A 25,274-nucleotide genomic window follows, 5' to 3' on the forward strand; every position below is an offset into this window, starting at 1 on the left:
GTCAATTGTAACATCCAGCATTTCAAAGGGGGATTTACGTTGTAGCCTAAAGTGGAGGTTGTATATGGAAGTGTGATGGCAGAGAACCGACTGGCACATAGTAAACAAGATATTCTGCACTTTATTAATTACTATTAAAGGTTGTATCAGCGATTTCTAGCCTGAAACATAAAGTGTCAAATTCAGCGGACCTTTCATCACGATCCGCTCGCTGCCTGCCCCATAAATTGTCTGTGAAAAAACCGCGTCTCTCTGGTCAGCCTAGGGTCCGAGATATGCCAAAAAAACAATCGGCACTACCAACCTTTCCACAGATAAACAAACAGTGTTCCAACCAATCAGCGTCAGGGGCTTGGTGTTGTGGAACACGGTTTGTTTATCTGTGGAAAGGTTGGTAGTGCCGATTGTTTTTTTTTGGCATATCTCGGACCCTAAGGCTGACCATAGAGACGCGGTTTTTTCACAGACAATTTATGGGGCAGGCAGCGAGCGGATCGTGATGAAAGGTCAGCTGAAATTGACACTTTATGTTTTAGGCTAGAAATCGCTGATACAACCTTTAAGGCACTTTATTCTACTAAGAGCCAAATGAGTAAACATGCCAATGACTGGTCAACATAGGCCCAAATTTACAGGCAGTGAAATCTGTCACATACTTATATAATTACAGTGTAAAGTTGTACTTTATTATTATCTGGTTGCTTCCTCTTTTTATTTTTCAAGGCCCAAATTGAACCACTGTTCATTCAAATATCAAACATTGTTATGCAATTGTTACTTTTTGACATTGATTAAAAACTATGGACAAAGGCCCATTGTAACATCTTGATTAATCCCTCTGCTTTACTTAAATGTATCAGCTTAATTTATTTTAATAACACCTGTGCTTACTTTACGACCACCTCTTTTAGACTGCTTACACATCAGACTATGACGAAGATGTCTCCTTCCTCTTCTGTCTTTATTTCTATTCTTATATCCAGTGTTGATAAGTTATAATGACCTTGTTACATTGTGATGCAATATGTTATTCCATTTGGAAAGATATTTAATTTACACCACTACAGTTGCAGCTCTTAAGTTGCGCTGGTATTAAAAAAATTTTTTGAAGGTATTAAAAAGGTAGTAAAAGGTATTAAATTCAACTTAAGAAGTTCTGTATATACCCTGTTTTGGGAACTGTGGCCAGTTACATATTAATGAACTACTGTTTGATGGTTGTTAGGGCTGGGTCAGTATGACCTTATAACCTGAACACTCTGATCTGTCTGTTGCAGACTCCATCCATGAAGCGCTTCAGTGCTAATGGGTCTGTGGAGACTCACGAACGACGTCCAAATCAATCAAGGCCACTCAACAGAACCGGCAAGCTTAGGTATTGCAATTGTATTTTGTGTGTGTGTGTGTTGGGGCTGCACAATTAATCTTATACTCTAAATTATTTAAGCATAATCATGTGAAATATATGCCCTCTGGTTATTTATACTGAAAATAATTCATTTTCAATTCATTAATTAATTAATTTCAATTGACAATTGTGTTATAACACGCTTCCACTGGCTTGCATGCTTACAGTTGCCAGATTTTCAAGAATTTAACTATACACAAGCACTAATGAGTTGAAAACAATGGCAAACATGTAAGTTAGAGTTTAATTCCTTCATTTGAGTGATATTCTCAAATGAATGATTAACATATGTTTTCTTTCATTCTGTCATTTGCACTGTTTGCTAAATCTGCGAGAAAACTAATAAATTCTCTATTGTATTGTTTGCAAATGTGGTTACTGAATTATACCCCATACGCTTCATTTTTGTTGTTGTTGTGATAGAAGAAAGAAAACATGCACATAATTTGGATTTTGTTGGAGTTGATTTTAGGAATTTCACTGTTTTAGAAGAGAAGATTGTTGGACTAGTTTTCATAATGTAAAGAGTGTGTTATTTATATGATAAACATAATGCATCAGGAAACTAGATGAGGTCAAATAAATAATTCACGGTGACAATGTTTACTAAATTTGAAATTGCAGTAATTCTGATGAAATGTAAAATGTAAATATTTGTGATTAATTGTGATTGCAATTTGAGTAAAATAATTGTGATTATCATGTAGCCTAGAGCAAATGGGTAAAATAGAAGCTTAATTTTATGATTATTATATCTTAAGGACTTTTTTTTTATTTCAATTGCAGGATTATCTTTATTTATTTTTTGGCAAAATTTTCTAAATGCCTTTATTTAGATTGAATGTATATGCTCACACCATTTGTTGTTGTTGTTGATGGTCTCCCAGTGAAACGGCTCATTCAGTGAGTGTGTCTCCGCTCCCAAGTCGAACCAGCTATCTGATAATGAGTCCAGCACCACCCCAAGGAGTTATGGTTCAGGGGCGGCTCTTCCAGCATGCACAGTTCTCTCCCCCTATCAGAAAGCTGGAGCAAAGGTATAGCGCTGGATGAGCTGACTTCAACCTATAAAAACTGATGTTTTGTTTTTACGTTCAGGGTAGAAAATGGGTTAACAGCTTAAATATTTGATTTCCATATGTGAGTGTTAAAGAAACACCCCTTTTCCATTGATTGGTCAGGCAAAGATCAAATGGAGATGTCATCAGGTGTTCTTTAGTTGCATACACCAGATTAATAGTCTTCCGCTACTATAGATAAAGCGTTTATTGCGGCTACATTTCTTCTCTCTCTCATCAAACACCCTGGCTTGACACAAACTATACTGGGGAAGCGCCTAGACAGAGCTTAATTTTGTTGTATACGTAGATTCTATATGTGACCCTGGGCCACAAAACCAGTCATAAGGTTACATTTTACAAAACTGAGATGTATAGATCATATGAAAGCTCAATAAATAAGCTTTCTATTGATGTATGGTTTGTTAGGATAGGACAATATTTGGCCGAGATCCAACTATTTGAAAATCTGGAGTCTGAGGGTGCAAAAAAATCTAAATACTGAGAAAATCACCTTTAAAGTTGTCCAAATTAAGTTCTTAACAATGCATATTACTAATCAAAAATTACATTTTGATATATTTATAGTATGAATTTTACAAAAAATCTTCATGGAATATGATCTTTACTTATCTTCCTGATGATTTTTGGCATAAAATAAAAATCTATAATTTTGACCCATGCAATGTATTTTTGGCTATTGCTACAAACATACCCCAGCGACTTAAGACTGGTTTTGTGGTCCAGGGTCACATATGGCAGATATTAGGTGTTTATTTCAGCAATATGCATTTACCTTGCATCTGCACTCATATTACCCTTTAGTCTACTTTTTTGGCACACCGCTCATTTTATTTAGCCCTCCAGTTATCAAAATGTGTTGTAAAGCTGCGTGACGCCTGGCAAACATAACTTTAATAACAAAATAAACAAACACCAAAAAAAGTACTTGTGTTTTTGCAGAATGTAGCCAATCACGCAACGCACATAGCGCGTTTATGCCTGTACTTTTGGTCAAATACACTTTATTCACATTCTTGACTGCTCAAAAAAGCCTTTCGAATCAGGCACACTTGACCTTCCTGTTAGTAAAACTTCATCCACTTTTATTCTGAAATGCATTGTGTGGTTCATGCCACATACAGTATTTCCTACAGTCTGTTGGTGTGATGAAATGTTTTCTCTTACATCTTACATAATTCTTTGAGGTTCAGTCAGTTAAGCTCTATCTACAACATTTATGGCACAATGTGATTACTATGAAATAATTTTATTTATTTATTTTTTACTTCAAAATGACAAATACTGCTGATAGAGCTTAATTTGTATTGAACCCGGGAAATCAGCTGTGACATTTCATGAGTGGGTCTGATCTATTTCATAATTCTTATGCTGTCTGCCAATCTGTCTCTCTTACAGATCCGATATCCAAGGAGTCAAGCTAGACAGCATTCTTCTCACCTGTCCTGAGATTTCAGGTCAGCAGATGGAGCAGAACTATTTAGTTTTTTTTTTTTCATTTTCATAATTTACAGAATGCAAAAATATCTAACAAATAAACTTAGTTCATTTGAGTTCATTAGTAGTGACTCTACTAATGAATCTGATATGCTTTGATACCTTTGAAGATTTTTGAAACACTTGATCAAATGAATATGAGTTGTTGTACATGGCTGTTGTTCTACTGTACCTCATTAGAATCAGGAGACTTTAGTGTTAAAAGACGTGTCCATCAGAAACGGCGGGCCGTGAACAATAGTCCTGCTCCTGGGGGCAAGCCAGTTGAGGTGAGACCATACCTTATACTTCTGTATTACTGTAGTCTAAATGCAGAGACTGGATGTGCAGAAGTTAAAGCCCCACTAAGTAACTTTTTTTTACCTTAAAATAATGTTTCCGAACTCATGTCAGCGGTTCATCAACTCATAACAGGGTGAAACGGCACTTTTGTATTCGCTTTGCGACCCTCTATCAGCCCTAACAGCACTATGTAAGTTTGGGTCGTCGGGTCGCGGTTTTGTAGTTCATATGATACTACAAATGCGACTTGCTTCACGGCAGGCTTCACAAAAGGTTTTCATACTTTTATAAAGTCATAATGCATGTGACACGACGGTAGGCTAAATTATTTACGACAGCGGTAATGGACAATTCCGCTTCTAACCTGTAGAGGGAGCATTGAGGGAAAAGTTACTTAGTGTTGCTTTAAATGAGGCTCTTAAAAAGTCTTAATTGAAATCTTAACTGCTTTTTGAACCTTCTCACATCCAGCAGCCTCTTCAGCCTGATGATTACCTCACAGTTTGTGGTAAATGTGGCCAGCCAAGTGAGGACCATGTAAAATGTGACCACTGTGGATATATCCTACCTGCTGAGACTCTGCCCCTTCCTGCTGTTACATCAACGCTGTCCCCTCGCCCCTCCATTCGCTCACAGCTGCCCCCTACGCCGCTTCAGTTAAGCAAAAGCTTTTATGAGTCCACCTCTGGAGGCTGCTCTCAACAGATAGATGTTGTAATGAACCCATCAGTGCGGATCACACATGAAGGTATGCTCCTCCCGCACAATGGAAGACTTGTTGCCACGTCAGGAACCTCAGCGCATAATGGACTCAAGCAAGCTGGAGGCAAGAAACAGCAAATCACCAAACCATGTGAATTAAATGACCCCAGTAAGTACAATACTTCACACTTTTACATCACAAACATTTGTTGATTAGTTTTCAATTAGCCTTCCCCATACCCTAGCAATACCCTATCGTTAACAAGGACCAAGTGACCCCATATGCCTTAAAGTATACCTGTTATGCCCCTTTTTACAAGATGTAATAAGTTGCAGGTGTCCCCACCAAGGACGCTTCATCGTACATAAAAGGAGTGCAGGCTTAACCAAAAACTGGGGGATATGAGATGACACTAGTAATCCAGATTGTGTTGTTTACTTGTTTTGATGAAACGCAGTTGTGCTGTCCAGCGATGAGGATGAAGAAAGTGATGATGTCAGCAGCACAGGGACCGTTAACCGATTGGACAGTGTGTCTCCGCGGCCCGCAGACTCTGCCCACTCGTCTCCTGCTCCCTCCGGTGGCCGGGTGGAAGCGGTGGTTAAAGCAGCTGGTGAACATGAGGACCCTAGCAATGACTTTTTCACACAGACAAACCAGAGAACCCTGGTGCCCAGAAGGAATCGCATGAGAGATCCAGTAAGCAGCGTTACATCTGTTTTTTAAGTGTTTTTGTCATACTGTTGCAGCATTTTTGTCCAGTGATGTCAGGGCTCAGTATTTTAGATTTTCGCTTGCCCTGCCAATATTTCACTGACCAGTTTCAAGGTTTTTTAACATTTGACAAAGAATAATTTGTATCAATTCACAGTATTGAAAAATTGAAAGGATGAATGTGTTCATTAGGTATTTTTTAATTTTTTTTTATTGCTCTAACTGTCATTTTTGTCATGTAGTTTGGGAACACTGTGTGTGAAGATCCATCTGCTAAGAAGAGGAAAATGGGTCAGACACCGAAGTTGAGCAGTATTATTCTGGAGTGCAGGAGCGTAAGGATTGGCACTCTACGCAGGATGGTCACCAAACCTGTTGTGGTGAGAGCAACCAAAAACTTTAACTTTTTATTTAAATACCAAAGTTAAATGATGATCTTGGCGTTCAGTTCTGTTAGTTCTTTAACATCTGGTATTATCTGCCAGTGCAGGCAGAATAGAGTAGTGCAGTTGATGCATTGGTCAAAAAGACTCAAATGAGCCATCTTTTGGAATACATATTTATGATTATTCATAGGTCAAGGTATGCTGTAAATATTCACCTAACTTAAAGGAGTAGTTTACTTCCAGAACAAAAATTTACAGATAATGCACTCACCCCTTTGTTATCCAAGATGTTCATGTCTTTCTTTCTTCAGTCATAAAAAAAAAATATTTTTTGAGGAAATTTTCCCCATATAGTGGACTTCTGTGGTGCCCCTGAGTTTGAACTTCCAAAATGCAGTTTAAATACAGCTTCAAAGGGCTCTAAACGATCCCAGCCGACGAAGAAGGGTCTTATGTAGCAAAACGATCGGTTATTTTCTAAAAAATAATTTATACACTTAACAATAAAAAAATAATAAAAACAATTTATACACTTTTTAACCTCAAACAATCTTCTTATCTAGCTCTGTGTGAACTCTGTGTATTCCGCTTTATGACAGTTAGGGTATTTTGAAAAACTCCATCTCATTTTCTCCTCCAACTTCAAAATTGTCCTACATCACTGCAGAACATGCAAAGAAGGTCTTTGCAAAAAAAGGTAAAACAGCGATGTAGGGCGATTTTGAAGTTGGAGGAGAAAATTAAAATAGTTTTTTAAATAATATGAACAAACTTAATGTAAAATAGTGCAGATTTCTTTTTATATATTAACAATAATTATGCACCCTTGAGAATGGGTTGTAAGTAAATTAATTTAAAATAAATTTAATATAAAAAAAGAGGCATTTAATTGGTTTCATTTCTTAACAAAACTTTCGCTAGGCTAACTACTGCACAGACTGCTGTGAGCTGCAGTGTGACAGGTTCGCCAGGTTCGCCTCTCTTCAACATTACATAACCATTTAAACTTAATCTTTATATTATTCCCTTTAATTAACTTTTGAGATATTAGCCGTCAATCACTCCCTGTCACTGACACTGCGCTCCGCTGAACTAGGAACCGGCTGTTTTTTTTTCTCTCAACTGTCCCGGATCTTCACAAACTGCATTGCTATTAGGTGTGTGTGATATGACGATGTTTTACTGTGGACAGTTAAAAGGTCCCCACAATCTATATTTCGTGTTAGAGTGCGCACATTCTGTCAAATACAATTCTGCCGCCTCAGTCTTAATATAGGCTACTGTACAATGCGGCACACATTCAAATCAAATGATAACTCAGCTGCAGAGGACCGCTCACGCATAGGCATAATTTCCACTGTGGGGACACGCTTTTTTCAAAATCCCGTTTGTGTCCTGCCACTTTCAAAACAAGGTTTAGTTAAAGTAATCTATTGTGTTATAGAATGGACGCGCACGCGCATTCAAATACAATTTTTTATACCCCGTGTTTAGAGAGCGAACCCACAATGCCTGCAAATTAGTCTATATAACATATTTAGGCTGTTATTAATATGTGGGCTATATATTAAGTTTTGTAGTTGTCTATAACTGTATCATGCTTCAAAAATTCGGTCTCTATTTGCACTTTGAATATTGTTAAAGAACAGACATCACTGCAGACTATGAAAAGGCTACTCTAAGACAAGCTAATAAGATTGTTTGTGATTCAACACACATTTTGTACACAGAATATGAGTTGTTGCCTTCTGGGAGGAGGTTTAGAGTTCCATATTGTAGAATGAATAGATTTAAAAATTCATTCATCACTGTGTCTATAAAGTGGTTAAATAATTGTAGTATGGAGCTGTAAAATTTTATTTTGATATATTTATTTATTTATTTTTATTGGGGTTATGTATTTATCTATTCATTGTTGTGTTATTTGTATTGTTATTGGTGTGCTTTGTTTGTCTGTCAATTGATTGCAGCATGGGTGATGGGCCCAAGACAAATTTCCCTGTGAGGGAAAATAACGTTTACCTTACCTTACCTTGAAACAGTAGCCTACTTTGATTATGGCTGCATTTATTGTCTAAATGACTAAGAAAGAACTGGGTCGTTTATTTTGTTATTTATACTGTAGATTCTTTAAAAATGCAGTGGTTATCTCCAATTTTAATGGCTCTACCTATAATAGAGAAAATAAACATCTTGTTGATGTACTCATATTTTCTATTAAGTTAGATTTAATTCGGATGACAGAAGAATATATTTTACCTGTTTATTTGATCATTACATATATAAATGATTAAAAATAGACAATAATAATAATAATTTAAAAAATAAATATCGCAAGAAATATCGTTATCGCAATATTCAACAACAATATCGCATATTTTCCCAATATCGTGCAGCCCTAACATATATATATATATACATAAATACAGTATTCTTTGGGACAAGTACAGTAAGTTCACGGTAAATAGACACAAGCATTGATAACAAAACCAAAGGCAAGCAACACTATACATGTAACCTGTATCCTGCATCTTCATTAACTAGCAATAGAGATAAACAGCTGCAGCTTTGTTGGCAGAAACGTTCTAAACTAGGGTGACCATACGTCTTCTTTTTGGAAAAATGCATCCGGTTAGGATTTCAAAATTTTCTACATTTAAAAAATGTAGCTTTCTACAATTGCCATTAATTGTGTGCGTTTTTGTATTAAAGCCCTGTGAAGTACTGTTTTCTTTAGTGATGCTCCGATTGATCGGCAACCGATCATGATCGGCCGATATTGGCTAAAAATAGCTTGATCGGCGAACCCCAAAAGCGCCGATCAAAAAAGCCGATCACTTAACATAAATTACTCCCGCGACTTTTTCACACGTGCATGCACGGCGCCTAGGTAAACAACAGCAGAGCGGAGCTTACCAGTGGCAACATGAGTACTAAATTCTTTATTAGTTTTGTAAGGGTAGTCTTGTTATTGGGCATGTGACTAAGTTGTGCGTTTACAGAGCGCTGACTGTAGTTTTGCCGGAGAAGTATACTTTCGGTTTCATTCTGAGTGGTGAATGTGCGTGCTTGAATGTAAATGAATGTATCTTTCTATACCCGTCATATTGCATTAATGTTACCGCTGTATGTCTGATTGTTGTCATCAGTTCATGTTGTAGTTCAGTCCATATAGACCTTTCTCACATCCGTATTTTGCACCGGAAATACGTAATTGCTGTGTAAACCTATTTCCGCCCCGGTATGCCGGTAACCAGTTAAACAACGTGAAAAACGCTTAACGTGGCTTAATGTATGTAAAAAACGACCAGGAAACCCAAGTTTCTGTCAAACCTTACGTGGAACAAACATTAACTACTATCAAAAGAACGAGCCCTTATTCCACAGATAAAGTGAATAATATCACGTTAAGCGTTTTCTCCCCCATAGAAGCCCATTATAAGGAAACAGCTTAACGTGGTTTACGTACCTCAACAGCGACCAGGGAAAACCAAACTTATGTTAAATTTTACTTATAATAAATACTTGCTGCTGTCAAAAGAACGAGCTCTTATTCAGCATATAAAGTGATCGCCCCCCATAGAAGTCCATTATAACAAACCATGTTAAGCTTTTTCCTTAATGGAGTTCTATAGGGAGAAAAGCGTGATATTATTCACTTTATATGCTGAATAAGAGCTCATTCTTTTGACAGCAGAAAGTGTTTATTATAAGTAAAATTTTAAGCCACGTTAAGCTTTTTTTTGTATAATGGACTTCTATGGGGGGCGATCACTTTATATGCTGAATGAGAGCTCGTTCTTTTGAGAACAGAAAGTGTTTATTATAAGTGAAATTTAACAGAAGTTTGGTCTTCCCTGGTCGCTGTTAAGGTAAGTTAAACCAAGCTGTTTCCTTATAATGGGCTTCTATGGGGGAGAAAACGCTTAACGTGATATAATGCACTTTATCTGTGGAAAAAGGGCTCGTTCTTTTGATAGTAGTTAGTGTTTGTTCCAAGTAAGTTATGACAGAAATTTGGGGTTTCCTGGTCGTTTTTTACGTATGTTAAGCGTTTTAGAACGTCCCGGATAAACTCTTAGTGGAAAAATGTATATCCTTTATCCAATATCCAATTTGTTCCTCTTTGTGACGGAGTTTTCCTACACGACTCTTATCAGGTCGGCAAATGTTATCTTTGGCAAACCAGCGAGGGAAGTTGTGTAGACTCTCTCCATTTTAATTTTAAATTACCCGGCTTTCTGCTGTGTTGACATTACACAGGAAGTCTGCATACCCTGCGATTGCGTATTTCCGGTTTCTGTGAAAAAGGTCTATAGAATGAGGAGAAACGGTGCGCGTGTAATTCACGTGCGTGCGTATGTTTAGCGCCATTTTATAGCATCGTAATTCTAATGAACGCATATAGATGTTACTGAGGTGAATGTTTATGTTTCCTATATACAGACAGATTCTGATATATCATATTTAATTCAACCTAAACCACATTTTACTACCTTTATCCTAATGACTGCAATGATGGATAATATAATCCTTACATCATCTTAAAAAGCAGCTACAAATAACAAGCAAAGAACATTTACAATATCAAAGAACATAGCCTAGTCTAGTGCTAATATAAATAAATCTCTTCCCCATGCGGCGCGTTAAGGCGACGTGGCCACTCTATGCGTGTGTTTATATCACGACAAGTTTCTGAAGCATCCTAGAACCGACTCTCTGCACTGCATCGCTAAAGTTAGGCGCCTTTTTGACGGATAATAATAATAACCGTCTTGCTATCGTCAAACCCTGGAGAAAAAAAACAGCATATGCTGCTTAGGTATGTTTTGGTGCTGGGATGCTGGTTTAAGCTGGTCCTTTGCTGGTTCATGCTGGTTCTTTGGCTGGTTAATGCTGGTCCTTGACCAGCATAAACCAGCAAAGGACCAGCATTAACCAGCATAAACCATCTTAAACCAGCATCCCAGCACCAAAACATACCTAAGCAGCATATGCTGTTTTTTTCAGCAGGGAAGGCATCAGCAACTGGCGATATCTTGTCGATACACGATACGTCTCCAACCCTAACTTGGTGGTTCTTCAAGATCTTGACTGTAGCCTATTTCTAGAGTTTTTTTTTCTTCAATATAGTTAATTTAGAGTTAGTTTCATTTCTACAAATGGTGCAAACTCTGCTAGATTATAGATCAAAGATTCCCATTCCCCTGCCATTCTGTGATCGGCAATCGGCAGATCATGATCTTGGTGATCGGTAATCGGTGATCGGCCCCAAAAATGCTGATCGGAGCATCTCTAGTTTTCTTAATCCTGCTCCCATTAATTTCTGATCATTACTGCCTGCTTTCACAAACATTCTAATATTGCATATAATGTTCGAGCATCAGGGAGCCACTATCATTATGCGAGGTATTTAAATCTTTTTTGAATGAGCGCTCGCTGTTCACTTTCACTTTCAATTTCGTGATTTGTCAAGGAGTGCCACTGGTAGGAAGCCTTTTAGCTGAGTTCATGATCTATCTGCATAACAGTGACTGTAAAATATGTATTTTACAATCAGTTGCTGCATTTCCATTACCCTTTAAATTGTGCAAATTGAAATTGCAGATTGAAAATAAGCCTAATGGTAACACGTAATTTGCGCAAAACTGAAATAGAATTTTTTTTTTTTTTTTTGCATTTACAGGTCACATGGCGTATGTAAAAAGTCATATAATCATTCTTTGATGTACTATAACCTGCAAGAAACATTAAATACAAGGCCGATCTGAAAGAAAAAGGGGCTTTCCCTGACATTAATGCTTAGGCCATTTACACTGCACATGTCTGCTGCTGCACACATTTGAGGTGGCTCTCTGCGCTCCTTCTGTAAAGATACAGGCATATGCCTTCTTCGATTAAATATAGCCAAAACCCATCGAAAAACCCACAAAAATCCATTGCCTTGACTTATTGTGAGAGGAGATATAATAATAACATCAGTGATTGGAAACGCTGTCATTTCGCAATACCTTTTAATCAACATTTATAAGATGTGTCTGTAAATCTGTAATGGAAAGGCGCCTACTGTTTACATTGCACACCATTATAAAATATACATTCGGCACCCGCTGTCGTCTTTTTAGAAAACTAAAATATGGTCACCCTAATTAAACAAATGCAAACTACTGCCGTTGAGATTCATTTGTAAAACCAGTATGCCAGTCAACATCTGACATAAATGTATGTTAAATCTAGTGTATGTTTTGTTTGTGAGAATTTTTTGTTTTGTTTTTATTGATTATGTTTTTTTTCTTCCTTATAGTTTACAGTGGATCACATACAGCTGGAAACTGAAGGTAAGATGCTGCTTTAAAGAAATTAGTGTAATTAAATAAAGTAGAAAGCGATACATTGTCAATTTAGTCATAAAATGAGACTTACTGAGTTGTCAATTCTTTGCTGTGATTGAAGGTCCTGAGGTGAATGTGTTGGAGAGCGTTTTTTTGCATTCGTCGGAGCTGACCAGATGTGAGTGGTGTACCGTCAGAAAGCTGCCAGTCCTGTTTCTGCAGACCACCGATAAGGAGTGCCAGCGATTACAGACTGAACTGCAGATGTCTCAGGAGGACGGCGGAATTTGGTACGACTGCAACGGCAACAGTGAGTATTAGAACTCAATCACATTTCGCTTGTAAAAGCATCTCTTTAAAAGTGTGTCGTTTCTGTGCTATTAGTGTCACCAAGCGGCATTACAATAATAAAGCATTTTCAGGCAACCTTTGCAAACGCCTCTTACACTCATCATGCCCTTACTATTATTCTTATTCTTTTAATCTTGTTTTAACATGGAAAAAAATGTACAAACATATTTAAAGATCATTGGAAAATGTCTCCATTGGGAAAAGCATACTTTTTAGATCTGGTTTATTGTCATATGACACTAGCCAGGTTTCCATTCTAGGATTTTTTTTTTTTGCGAAAAAATATTTAGCACTTCAAAATTTAATTTAATTGTATTTTAACATAATCTTGTCGATTAACAGTTAATGATGGCTTAACGTCCGTCGGTTGTCGGTTAGGAGAAATAAAATTGTTGAAATGAACATTCATTTTTCCAATACAGTCTGATAAAGGTTAATCAGAAAAAATAATAATAATACAACTGCACCCATTTATGAATATTGCTTGATGCTCAACTATCTAAATAGTCTATCGGCCTAAGGTAAAAAAAAAATCATGACACTTGTTAATAAAAATAATTTTATGTAGGCCTATACAAATAAATTTTAGCCTATATAATAAAGTTTTGTTTCAAATGGGTGAAGAACAGGCTACTAGTCTATGTAATTTGTGCAATAGGTGCTCAAGGGCAACTTTTTTTTTTGCAGTACACCAAAACTTATGCGACACATTTTTTTTCACACACACCATTTTCTCTGTAAAAAGAGAGTTGGAGGGAAATGGGCTGGAGACAAATTTCGCAAAGTTTTTTTTACGCATATTCTCTTTGTCGATAACAAACCATCACAAAAACTGGATGGAAACTTGGAAACTGGCTACTGTCCAAAACACACTCTTTTCAGAACTGGTAGTGATTTTGTTTCAGGGCCGCTTTATGTTCTTGGCTTTTTGTTTGTTGGTGATTTTACTGCTTGTATTTGGACTAGATCTGACATCTTATTCCTCTCCTTTTTGTCAATGCTCTCCAGATGATGAGAAGTATATTGTACTGATTTTTGAGTGTGGCCCCAGCTTGCAAGAACAGATGATTCTGGAGGATATCCTTGCTGAAATCGGCAAAAACAACAGTCTGCAAGATTTCCCTAAGAAGATCAATTTTGATGAGGCCAACGTTCGACTGGTTGAATACAATAAAGCCTCCAAAGAAAAAGAAAAGGTGATTTATGTTGGACTCAATCATGATAATTATTTTACTTGATATGTTTTATTCTCATGTATGAATGGTGCCAATGTTTGTCCTTCACTTCAGGTTAATGTGAAAACTGTACCAGCAACACCTTCATCTTCAACCGTATCAGACTTGGCATCCCTTTCAGTTGTGACGGTTACTGTGGCAACAGTAAATACAGCCCCTGCAGCCCCCGTCACATGTGCAGCGACGAGTGTGCGAACACGCATGTCTGCTCGGATCCAGGAGTACTGTGAAGAGGATGACGAGATGGCAGAGCTCCAGCCAACCTTTACTGGTCCTATCATAAAGTAAGAATCTGATTAAATGTAAGAATTTGGCTTTGTGAATATTTTCCCTCTTTTTAATATATTGTTTGGTGCAGGGCTCAGTCAGGACTTAAGTTCAAATTTTTACTCCCGTGTTATTATCTTCTCTGGCTTCAGTATTTAATTTCAGCTTGGCAGCCTGTGTTTAATCTAAATGTCATAACCCAATATTGAGATGAAAATGACTTCCCTCTGCCTGACTTCTCCAATTAACAGCCTACACTCAGCCTACAATAATGTTTTGCGCTTAGATGTGTGTCACTTAGAAAAAAATATTATTTTCAAAAAGTATGCATTTCTTCTGTTTTGTGAAATATTTAGACATTAATCATGTATTTATTTATCTTTTTCAATATTTTGAATACATTTTGTTGTCCGAAAACATTTTGCTAAACAGAGACTGCAGTACTTTACAAATGCAAGCTTTTCTGAAGATCCAGGACTTTATAAAAATTGCATCTATAACAGATTACTGTCATATTAAAATGTCAATATATAATGTAATATTTTTGAGTTCTAGGATTTTTATTTAAACACCTATGTCATAATTATTCAACCCCTATTCAACACTGCTGTTTTTTAGTCACTTATTTGTATGGTGTGGAACAAAATTGTCTTAAAACACAATTAAAACTTTAGAAACTCTGTTAGAAAACAGAATGACCTTGAGCTCTTACACATACATACAGTAAGCCATACATGTGCTGAAGTTGACAAAGTCAACAGAGCTCTCGCAAAAGCTATAGAGAAGCTGTAAAAAAGCTATAATTTGATTACTTTAGAAAGTCTAAGGCTATATGAACCACTTATTACATGGCTGCTTGCCACAAAAGTAAATAATTAGACACAAAACATTGTTCTGAGTTGATACATTTGAACGCAAAGCTTCTGTGAACAAAGCAGTTGCTAGCAAGCAGTAAGTTCTGACTAGATGGACATTTAAGGGATACGGTGCAGTAGAGTTGTCAAAAAGTACTGGGTTCGGGACTTTTGGTAAGTAATTATAAAAACGTCAACAAGGTCTAGAGCTCTAACAAAAGCTATAGAGAAGCTAAAAAAAAGAAATAATTTTATTACTCTATAAAATTAAGTCCAAGTCTGAGGCTATATGAAGATTTCCAGAACATTAGAACTTCCTAGAGGCACAGCTGGCCTCCTGAGGGTGTTGAACAAAAAAGCACAATATCATAAAATGTTTGATCAGAACAACTAAAGAAAAACCTGCAATGTACAACCAAAGACTTGCAAGATGACCCGACGAAATGAGGAGAAACATTTCAATACATTGTATAAGAACAACACTAGACAAGACAAATGCTGAGACATTTTGCCAAAAACCACTCTTGACCAAAAAGAACAAAAAGAGTGACTTGAACTTGCTAAAATCCATTTGGATAGACCATTGGAGTTCTGGAACAATGTTTTATGGAGTGATGTGACCAAACTGGAACTTTTTTGGATCCATGGCTTGGCGGTATGTCTGGTGCAGAAGAACACCATCTCCATTATCAAATTTGGAGGTGGATCAGTCCTGTTATGGGGTTGTTTTACTGTAGCAGGAAGGGAAAATCATAACCGTATGAAGGACATGATGGATTCTTTGAAGTATCAGGCCATTTGGACACGATTTGTAGTGCCTTTGGTGCAAAGACTGAGGCTAATGATCAATGGACTTTTCTGCAGGACAATCATCCCAAAGTATACATCCAAATCTACTTCTGCTTGGTTCAAGGATCAATCATAGAATGTTCTTGAGTGGCCTGTTCAGTCTCCAGGTTTAATTCTTAATAAAATATTTGGTTTAATTGGATGAAAGCAGTGGCAATGTGAAAACAATAGATTATCAATCTGGTGATGAATGGGCCAAGATTGCAGTAAAGAGGTAACAGAAGCTTCTAAGCACTTACAAGCAGCATTTATTGGTGGTTTTAAAGAATAGAATATTCTGCATAAAGTTTGACTTTTCAGGGTTTAATCATTTTGAACATGAATGTGTAGAGTTAATTTGAATTTTATCATGATTCATCAATTTTACGTTCTCAGAATCACTCAAATGTGTATCGATAAATTTTCTCTAACAGTTCACTGAGGCCTTTGTTTAATTGTTTTCATACAATCTTGTTCTCCACAGCAAAATGTCTTGCATGTGAAGTGGGTTGAATAATTTTGACTGCAACTGTAAATATGTAAGGGATAATGTACATCCAGCCGGTTGTTATCGCAGAAGAAAGCCTTATCAGCAGCCTAATGCGAAGTGGACCACTTATTACATGGCTGCTTGCCACAAAAGTAAATAATTAGACACAAAACATTGTTCTGAGTTGAAATATTTGAACGCAAAGCATCCGTGATGCTAGCAAGCGGCAAGTTCAAACTAGACAAATATATGAATGTGGAGTCTTGCATAATCCCAAGAAAACTTTTCCAGAGTTTAGGAATTGGGTAGGAAAGGAAATACGTCTTTTACATCTATTGAAATTGTGTACAGTCAACAAACCAGAATTTTCAAGGCTTTATAAGTAATTTGCAAAATTTTTAAATTGATACCGAACCTGACAGGTAACGGACAATGAAGGGATATGGTGCAGTCATAACAGTTATTACACAACATTTCACCGCATAAATAATTATGGCGATAAAAGATTAAAAAAGGCGATATTTAAGATTAAACTGTTTTTAGACTTTTACCAGTTTGTTAGTTATCTTACAATCCATTACAGTGTACAAAACGATCGTTGCAGCAGCTGCGTTTGTATGAACCGAGAGCGTGAGTCCGCAAGACCAGGAGGACATAATTGAATAATTGTACACATAATATTGAATTGAGTTTTAATGTTTTATGTTTTTTGTGTTTTCTGTAGGTTGTTGGTTTACCCCCCACCACCTGCTAAAGGAGGAATCTCTGTAACCAATGAGGACCTCCACTGTCTGAATGACGGAGAGTTTCTCAACGACGTCATCATCGACTTCTATTTAAAGTCATTATCTTTTATTTCATTCAATAATGACCAAATACAGTGTTTTAAAAAAAAAAAAAAAAGTACACCCTATGAATGGGGTTTTTGGTAGGTGGGCATCAATTTGACAATACTGATAATTTTGTGCTACCAGATATCTGTTTTTGGAGAAGTTGAAGAAGGAAGATGCTGTCCGCAGTCACGTGTTTAGCTCATTCTTCTATAAGAGACTCAATCAAAGAGAACGGAGAAACGCAGTCGACACGTCCAGCTTACCGTGAGCTCATGTCATCTACTCAAATATTCACATTTCCTCAGAGCTTAGTTACTGTGCTATTGGTTGAGTATTAAGATTAATTTAATTTTTGATGTGTTGCAGCATACAGAAGAGAAAACACAACAGAGTGAAGACGTGGACACGTCACGTGGATCTCTTCCAGAAAGACTTCATCTTTGTGCCCATCAATGAGTCGTAAGACACTGTTTATCTCTCTACATTTAACCATCGATTACATGAAGAATTGATCGTAACGGGAAGGATGCATGTGAATGTTTTTCACTGTGATTCAACTTTGTGGTTTAGGAAAGGGTGTTGCTTGTTTTTTAAAAACTTATGTGTTTTTTAATGTCAAATGTTATATTTAAAGCTTTAATTGGGGGAAATGAAAATCTTGAATTGTTTTATTTATCAATTTTTTTTTTTTTTTTTTTCACACTAAATGACCATGTTAAATGGCCCTGCCTCAAATGTTTACGTTTACATTTAGACATTTAGCCGATGCTTTTATCCAAAGCGACTTACAAAAGAGGACAATGGAAGCAATCAAAATCAACAAAAGAGCAATAACATGCAAGTGCTATGACAAGTATCATTTAGACCAGTCATTCCCAAAGGCGGGGTCCCGACCCACGAGTGGGTCGCGGGAAATATTGTATGGGTCGCCAAGTCGAGCACTATTTTTCAGTGCGCTATATACTCTTGATTAAAATTTATATGTGTAGTTCACCTATTAGCCGCACGAGGGAGCTCGTTGTTTTCTTCTGCTGCTTTCTTTTTTTGTTGTTGTTCTTTAGCTGCACTCTGCATCGCCTGTTTCATACTCCGTCTGCAGTGCATATGCGTTGCGTATTTTTTTCCGCACTGGAGCGTTCACACTGCACGCGGTTGCAGTCCAGCAGTGCGTCCCAGAAGCAGTGCGTTTGCAGCAGAGCAGCGATCATTTCGGCAGAGTCTATTTTTTGCTGTGCTGCAAGCGCTGCATGTGCTGAATTAAAGTGACAGCGCATTGTTCGCTGTAAAAATGAACATGGATTGACACGAAAATGTCCCATAAATGCATATAAATGAAGTCCACTTTTTCACAGTCAACACGTGGCTTTTTGGCTAGGTTTAAAATAAGGAAAAGTGCAGTTTTAAAGAAAAAGGCAACATTGCAAAGCATTGTTTTTAATAAAGATTTAATGCGAAAGAAAAGCATGAGAGCCGACTGTTTCTGTCTGTGGTAAGTTTTAATTAAAATATTTTTTGATAGCCCAATTTCAATTAGAAAAGGAAGCTATAGCCTCCCTATGTTATGTTTAAATGTGTTGCAACTTGCTTGAGCAACTTAATATACAAATCTAGAAGTCAAGTGCATTGAATAATATGTTGTTTTTTGAGTTTAAACGTGAAAATGTCTGTTACTGTATTAGTGTACTGTGATAAAAGAGGATCACAATGCTGAAAAAGCACTTGTGGATTTGAAATCAAAATAACGGATAAATATTGTGTTTGTGGTAAACAGCATTTTCTGCAAATCTGCATTTTACTTAAATAAAAAAAAATGTGCTTTGTCAAATATCTGTATCTCTTTTAAATAGTTAAGTGGAAGCATGACCTTAAAAATGGTCATACATATTTTGTTAATGCATAAATTCTCTTCGTGATATATGAACTATATGGGCTTAATGTTTATTGGGTCACAAGGATTTATCGACTTTAAAATGTGGGTCCCCAGAAAAAAAGTTTGGGAAACACTGATTTAGACTAACACAGTTCACGTATCAAGGTTTTTTATGATATAACAAATAAAGATAAATAGAATATAAAAAGAAAAGAGAAGCTAGTGTTAGTTTTTTTTTTGTTTTTGTTTTTTAATAAAGAAAACAAGCAGTAAGTACATGAATAGAGTATAAGGGCAAGTTTCTTTTTCTTTTTTTTTTAGAATAGAGGGTGCTAGAGTTAGAGGGTCAAATAAAGATGGAAGAGATGGCTAAGGACTCCACCAGAAGGGTACATTTAATGTGAAAGTGATTTTGTGCCTCTTTGGGATGGTACAATAATGTGTCATTTACTTGCAGAATGCAAGCTTCTAGAGGGCACATAAGTCTGAAGTAATGAATTTAGCGAAAGGGGTGCAGAGTGGTGGTTTTGTAGGCAAACATTAATGCCTTGAATTTTATGTGAGGAGCTATTGGTAGCCAATGCAAATTGATGAAGAGAGGTGTGATGTGCCTTTTCGGCTCATTAAAAATTAATCTTGCCGCCCCATTCTGGATTATTTGTATAGGTTTGATAGAACTGGCTGGAAGACCTGCCAAAAGAGCATTGGAATAGTCCAGCCTGGACAGAACAAGAGCTTGAACAAAGCTTGTGAAGCATATTCTGAAAGATCAACTGCTTGAGCGATGTGTGTATTATGTTTTGTTTAATTTGACCTTTTAATTTTTAACTGTCTTTCTATATCCATCTAGTGCACACTGGTATCTCGCCATAATCTGTTTTCCGGGTCTGGAGAAGGCTCATGTTGAGCCAAACCCACTGTACCTGCCTCAATCTCAAGCCCATAGCACTGCTGTCTCCTCCAGCCCGCCTACCGATGGAGGTTCGGATGAGCTGGACGGTGTCAGCCAGCACATGGCCATCCCGCACAGATCTGTGGCTGATGTGAACAGACAGCAGCAATACACAGGTGAGCATGCATGAGCCACATGAGTAGACAAAAGCAGACTGCTGCTGTCACTGCTTGATTTCTCTTTGGTTATTATTCCAGATGGTTTACACCGAATAATCGAGTGTTATGGAACAGATGACTCCCAGCCTTCTGATGACCAAAGCTCATGTCAGGTAAGTCACTTAAGTTTGACTAATCTGTGGTATCAAAGTTCACTTTGTAATGTAGCCATGAAAATGAGGATATATTGTAAGGAAGTAAAGATTTATTTATTTTTCCATGTGCAGTGTTACAAAAGCATGTAAAATTTCCAAAATTGATAATAAATAAACAGTTTTTGATCAGCAAATCAGCATATTAGAATGATTTCTGAAGGATCATGTGATACTAAAGACTGGAGTAATGATGCTGAAAATTCAGCTTTGGTGAATTGGGAGAAAGAAACTTTCCCAAACCCTGAACTTTTGAATGGTACTGTACATACTTAAATGTAAATAGAAAGTTTACACATGCAAACTGCTGGTGACAAGGCAACAGTGGAACTATTTCGGATAACAGAAATTATAAAAATAATAAAATTGTGTTCATTTGTTTGAGAATTCCTTCATATTTACATAAAAGTTTATGAGGTCATTCAAAACTAACTAAAAGTGGTCAGATTACATCCATTTTGTGGTATTTTGATTGGGTTACAAGAGTACACAATTAAAGTTTCATAATGGAAAAATAAAATTTTATCATCAACATTTTATTATTACTGTGTTTAATGTGTATTTGTGTGTTCGATTTTGACAAAAACATGACATGAAATGGAGATGCATGGATGATGTTTGAGAGTTTTGTTTGTTATCTGTTTTCATGTTGTTATCTATGTTTTCAGGACGAGTGTAGTGAAGATGACAGTTTGGTTGATGACTCTGGGAGCTTTGACAAAGCTGAGTGGATGTCCAAACCCACCATCTGTAAACAGTGAGAGCAAATATTCCTCTCATACTGTGCATAGTTAATATGTTAAATCAAATATGAATCAAATCAAATATTAGAATTTTAGAACAGAGTGAATAAGTTACATCAAATTAGATAAACGCAGTGTTTCCTATAACACATTGATTTACAAATAGATTTTCGTTAGCCCAGTGGTTCTCAACTCTAGTCCTCGGGGCTCACTGCTCTGCACATTTTGTATGTTTCTGAATCTGACACACTCAGTCCAGTTCATGGATCTTTCTCCTAATGAGCTGATGATCTGAATCAGGTGCGTTAAATGAGGGAGACATACAAACTGTGCAGAGCACAGTGGGCCCCAAGGACTGGAGTTGAGAACCACTGGACTAGGAAAGGAAGGAAAGGAGGTGAAGTGAGGCCAAGTATGGTGACCCATACTAGGAATTTGTGCTCTGCATTTAACCCATCCAAGTGCACACACACACAGTAGTGAACACACACACACCGTGAACACACACCCGGAGCAGTGGGCAGCCATTGCTGCGGCGCCCGGGGAGCAGTTGGGGGATCGGTGCCTTGCTCAAGGGACTCACCTCAGTCGTGGTATTGAGGGTGGAGAGAGTGCTGTACATTCACTCCCCCCACCTACAATCCCTGCCGGACCTGAGAATCAAACCTGCAACCTTTGGGTTACAAGTCCGACTCTCTAACCATTAGGCCACGGCTGCCTATTCCACATTCAAGTGCACGCAGAGCCAATGCAAAAGTAATTACCATGAGTGTGTCAGGGAAATAGTAAGCAGATATTTGAATTATTTATTAATAAACTAGTGTTTTCTGAGTCAGTGTCGCAAAGATGAAGTTGGCTGTCCAGATGTGTTTACAGATTACATAGTGAACATTTTTATTTTCAATTTGAATTATCTTGTTTTGAAGTAGTAATTTAAAGCTTTTTATAGATATTAGGGCTGCCCTCGACTAAAGATTTTTCTGGTCGACTAGTAGTCGTTCATTTTAAGCATTGGTCGACTATTATTCGCACGTTTATTAATAAACCATATAAATCATAATAATGAGCTATTAATTGCCCACATAGCCTAATAAGCGCTCAAGGGCATGGAAAAAAAGCTTGCCACAGCGCACTGGCAGATATAATAAATATGAATGTTTCAGGGTAAAACAGCAAGGAGATGGCATTAACGTTTTAATAATTTATTGATAAACTAGTGCTTTCAGCTTTGATTACGCACTATTACACCCATTTGTCTACCGTTTGAAAGCTACAGAACAGTTTAAATTGGTATATTATAAACAATTGTAAAAACAGAAACACAAACCAGGGTTGTGCATTATTTAATTTAAACTCCTAAATTTGATATGTATCAACTTCCATCTGTTGTAAAATTTTATGTATATTTTTCAGCACTCACTGTCATGTTGATTAACTCCCTAGGCCTTGCATTCTGATCATGGACTCCCTGCGTGGGCCGACCCGGTCGACTGTGGTGAAAACATTACGAGAGTAAGTTACTACTTCCACACAAACTAGTGGAAGTGAAACCATTAAACAGATGTGTGATTTTCTGATTACAGATATTTTTATGTATCTTTATTAAAGGCACTAGTTATTTTTCTGTGGGAATCACATAGAATCAGCAGTAGCCACACATTCTGGGATGTTGTGGACACATGTTGGGATCTGTACAAGTGAGTGTTTGCCCCGGTGTTTGTGCAGGTATCTAGAGGTGGAGTGGGAGGTGAAGAAAGGCTCCCAGAGAAGTTTTGGAAAAGATGTGATGAAGGGCTCGAGTCCTCGTGTGCCCCAGCAGGATAACTTCAGTGACTGTGGAGTTTACGTGCTACAGTATGTCGAGAGCTTCTTTGAGGTGAGAGGTCTCATGGGAGCTGTACAAGGACATCGTTTTTTGTTTGGGCTTGGGGAGGTTTCAGTGGAGTCCTCGGTCGTGCTTCCTCATAAGGTTTATTTATTTGTTTGTTTGTTTATTTTTGTTAAATGGTCTTTTGTGCTGTCATCCACACATTCAGAGTTGGCTGATAACTATAATAAAGTAATGGCTTTAATATGTTATGCATTTTATTATACAGGTCAGGATCGCACATATAGCATTATAACAGAACTTTCAACAAATCTATCTAGTATGATAAAACAGCGCTGCTTTGTCCTATAGAAGCGGAATAATAAAAGCTCTGCTGCTTTCAAGCCATGTATAGCGCTTGTTTCACTTCCACAACTTTCATCTCTACCCTGCTTCATACAACAGTGACCTTAATAAATCTTTAATACATTAGCTCATCCATGAACACGATTTGTGCCCGAGTTCAGACGGATTGCATCGGCTGTGAGGAAGACAACTCTTATGATTCCACACTCTGTCAGAGCGTCATCATCTATGCCTTCGTTTCAGTTGTTTGTTTTGAAAATGCGCCCTCTAGCAGTGAAAACTTACATATTGTGCCTTTAATGATTTAATCTATGCCATCTCTGTGAAGGCTAGGTTTTTTTCATCACTCATCACTAGAACCTATTTTACACATGGCTATTGATACTGACTTGTACTTGATCTTATAAAAATGTATCATAGGTCTTAACTGTACCTATTAATCATTATCAGGCCAATAATTACATTTTATTTAGCAATATAGCATTTGTTATGTAAAAAAAAACAACAACAGCCTTTACATTTAGAAACAGCGGCTACAACATGGTACATGGTAATCTATTCCTTCAGCAGATTATCTGTTAGAAATAAAACGTGATAAATTGGTCATGGGAAAAGGTGGTCATGAGTAGTTTAAAATGATTGTAATATATGTCAGTGCTGGTGCTAGATTGTCTTTTTAGTTCATGTGCCTTTTTTAGATTTCCTCAATAGCTTTTTAAAGTGCCAGTTTCTTAATAGAATTCAAATACACCGCACATTTTACCATCAGCCTTACGATATAGGAACGGCTCGCGCAAATCTTAACACTTTTTCGAGCGTGCTGGTGAACGTGCACAGCTCATACACAATTACAATAACTGAATAACTACAATAACTAAAATTCACATTCAGATGATATAAGCATTCAAAACTTCCAGTCTCTAACTTCCACCAATATGGATCAACGATTTTGATGATATCACCCTGCACTTCAGCTTCTCATCAAACTTTCTGTCCAATCAAATGCCCTCTAGAATCCGAAGCGCCCCACCCCCTACACTATAAATAGACGTTGAAGCTGCAGCTGAATTGCTCACTTTCAGGAAAGTAAAGGAAAGGATGTGACGTGTGGCCAGGTATATATTTCAGTCACATTGTACTGATAACTGGTCTGTTCAGTTTGTATGTGAAGTTAGCATTTATAAAACGGCCAAGGCGTGATTTTATTAATTAATAGCTTGATCCTATGTTTCCATTAAACATGGTATAAATATCAGGGGAGTTGTACTTGCTAGTTTTGGTTATTGGAGAGGTCACCCCAACAAAAACCCCCGCAAACTACACCCCTACATCCCTCACAGTCAAACAAATAATAAATTATTTAAAAAAAAAAAATTCTCCACTCAAGTTGACTTATGTCAGCACAAATTTGGCTGACAATTGTTACATTCTGATGAAAAGATTATAGAAACCGACATTTACATTCAGACAGTTTAGTGACCCTCTTATAATTGAACTGTTAAGCTTCTAACTAATGCAATAATTGATGATTATTTTAATTTTTTTTCAGAATCCCCTTCCAAGTTTTCATCTCCCGATGAATTTATTGGCTTGGTTTCCCCAGCAGCGGATGAAAACCAAGCGGGAAGAGATCAAGGAGCTCATTCTAAAGCTTCAGACTCAACAGCAGCCCAATCTGGAGCGCTCTAAACAGCCGGACGGCTGCCACAGCCCCTCTGAGGATACTTTAGAGTCAGCTGACCTCATCCCTCCAATCAGCTCCTGAGCTCTGCCCACGCTGCTACGCTTTCACCATCACATGACTTACGAACACTAAAAGCCAATCAGGGCCTTGTGTGATTGTACGCTGCTGAACAACTCTGCCGTTATTTCTTATGATCTTCTTATAGTTTTGATGATATGAAATTTAAAAAGAAGAGTGTTTTGTTCTTTTTATTTGTATTGAATAAATTGTGTACATAAGCTAA

The 25,274-nt window shown here is 37.2% G+C and overlaps 1 protein-coding gene across 2 annotated transcripts; it reads left to right on the top strand.

The window, feature by feature from the left end:
- The first annotated feature begins 1,281 nt into the window (after positions 1–1,281).
- senp6a (SUMO specific peptidase 6a) lies at positions 1,282–25,274 on the top strand. 2 transcript variants are annotated; one of them, XM_073816444.1, is made up of 20 exons: positions 1,282–1,375; positions 2,296–2,445; positions 3,886–3,944; positions 4,165–4,253; positions 4,738–5,137; positions 5,427–5,668; positions 5,926–6,063; positions 12,374–12,407; positions 12,523–12,711; positions 13,761–13,948; positions 14,042–14,271; positions 17,151–17,267; positions 17,401–17,523; positions 17,626–17,718; positions 19,980–20,197; positions 20,279–20,352; positions 21,060–21,148; positions 22,578–22,646; positions 22,860–23,010; positions 24,857–25,274. In XM_073816444.1, the coding sequence occupies exons 1-20, from the start codon at positions 1,287–1,289 to the stop codon at positions 25,070–25,072; spliced, it is 2,958 nt and encodes a 985-aa protein (XP_073672545.1). In that variant the 5' UTR covers positions 1,282–1,286; the 3' UTR covers positions 25,073–25,274. The 2 variants fall into 2 exon arrangements, with proteins under 2 accessions (XP_073672545.1, XP_073672546.1); XM_073816445.1 differs by having other exon boundaries at positions 4,741–5,137.

Source organism: Garra rufa, chromosome 13 (assembly GCF_049309525.1).
Source record: "Garra rufa chromosome 13, GarRuf1.0, whole genome shotgun sequence".
Lineage (NCBI taxonomy): Eukaryota > Metazoa > Chordata > Actinopteri > Cypriniformes > Cyprinidae > Garra > Garra rufa.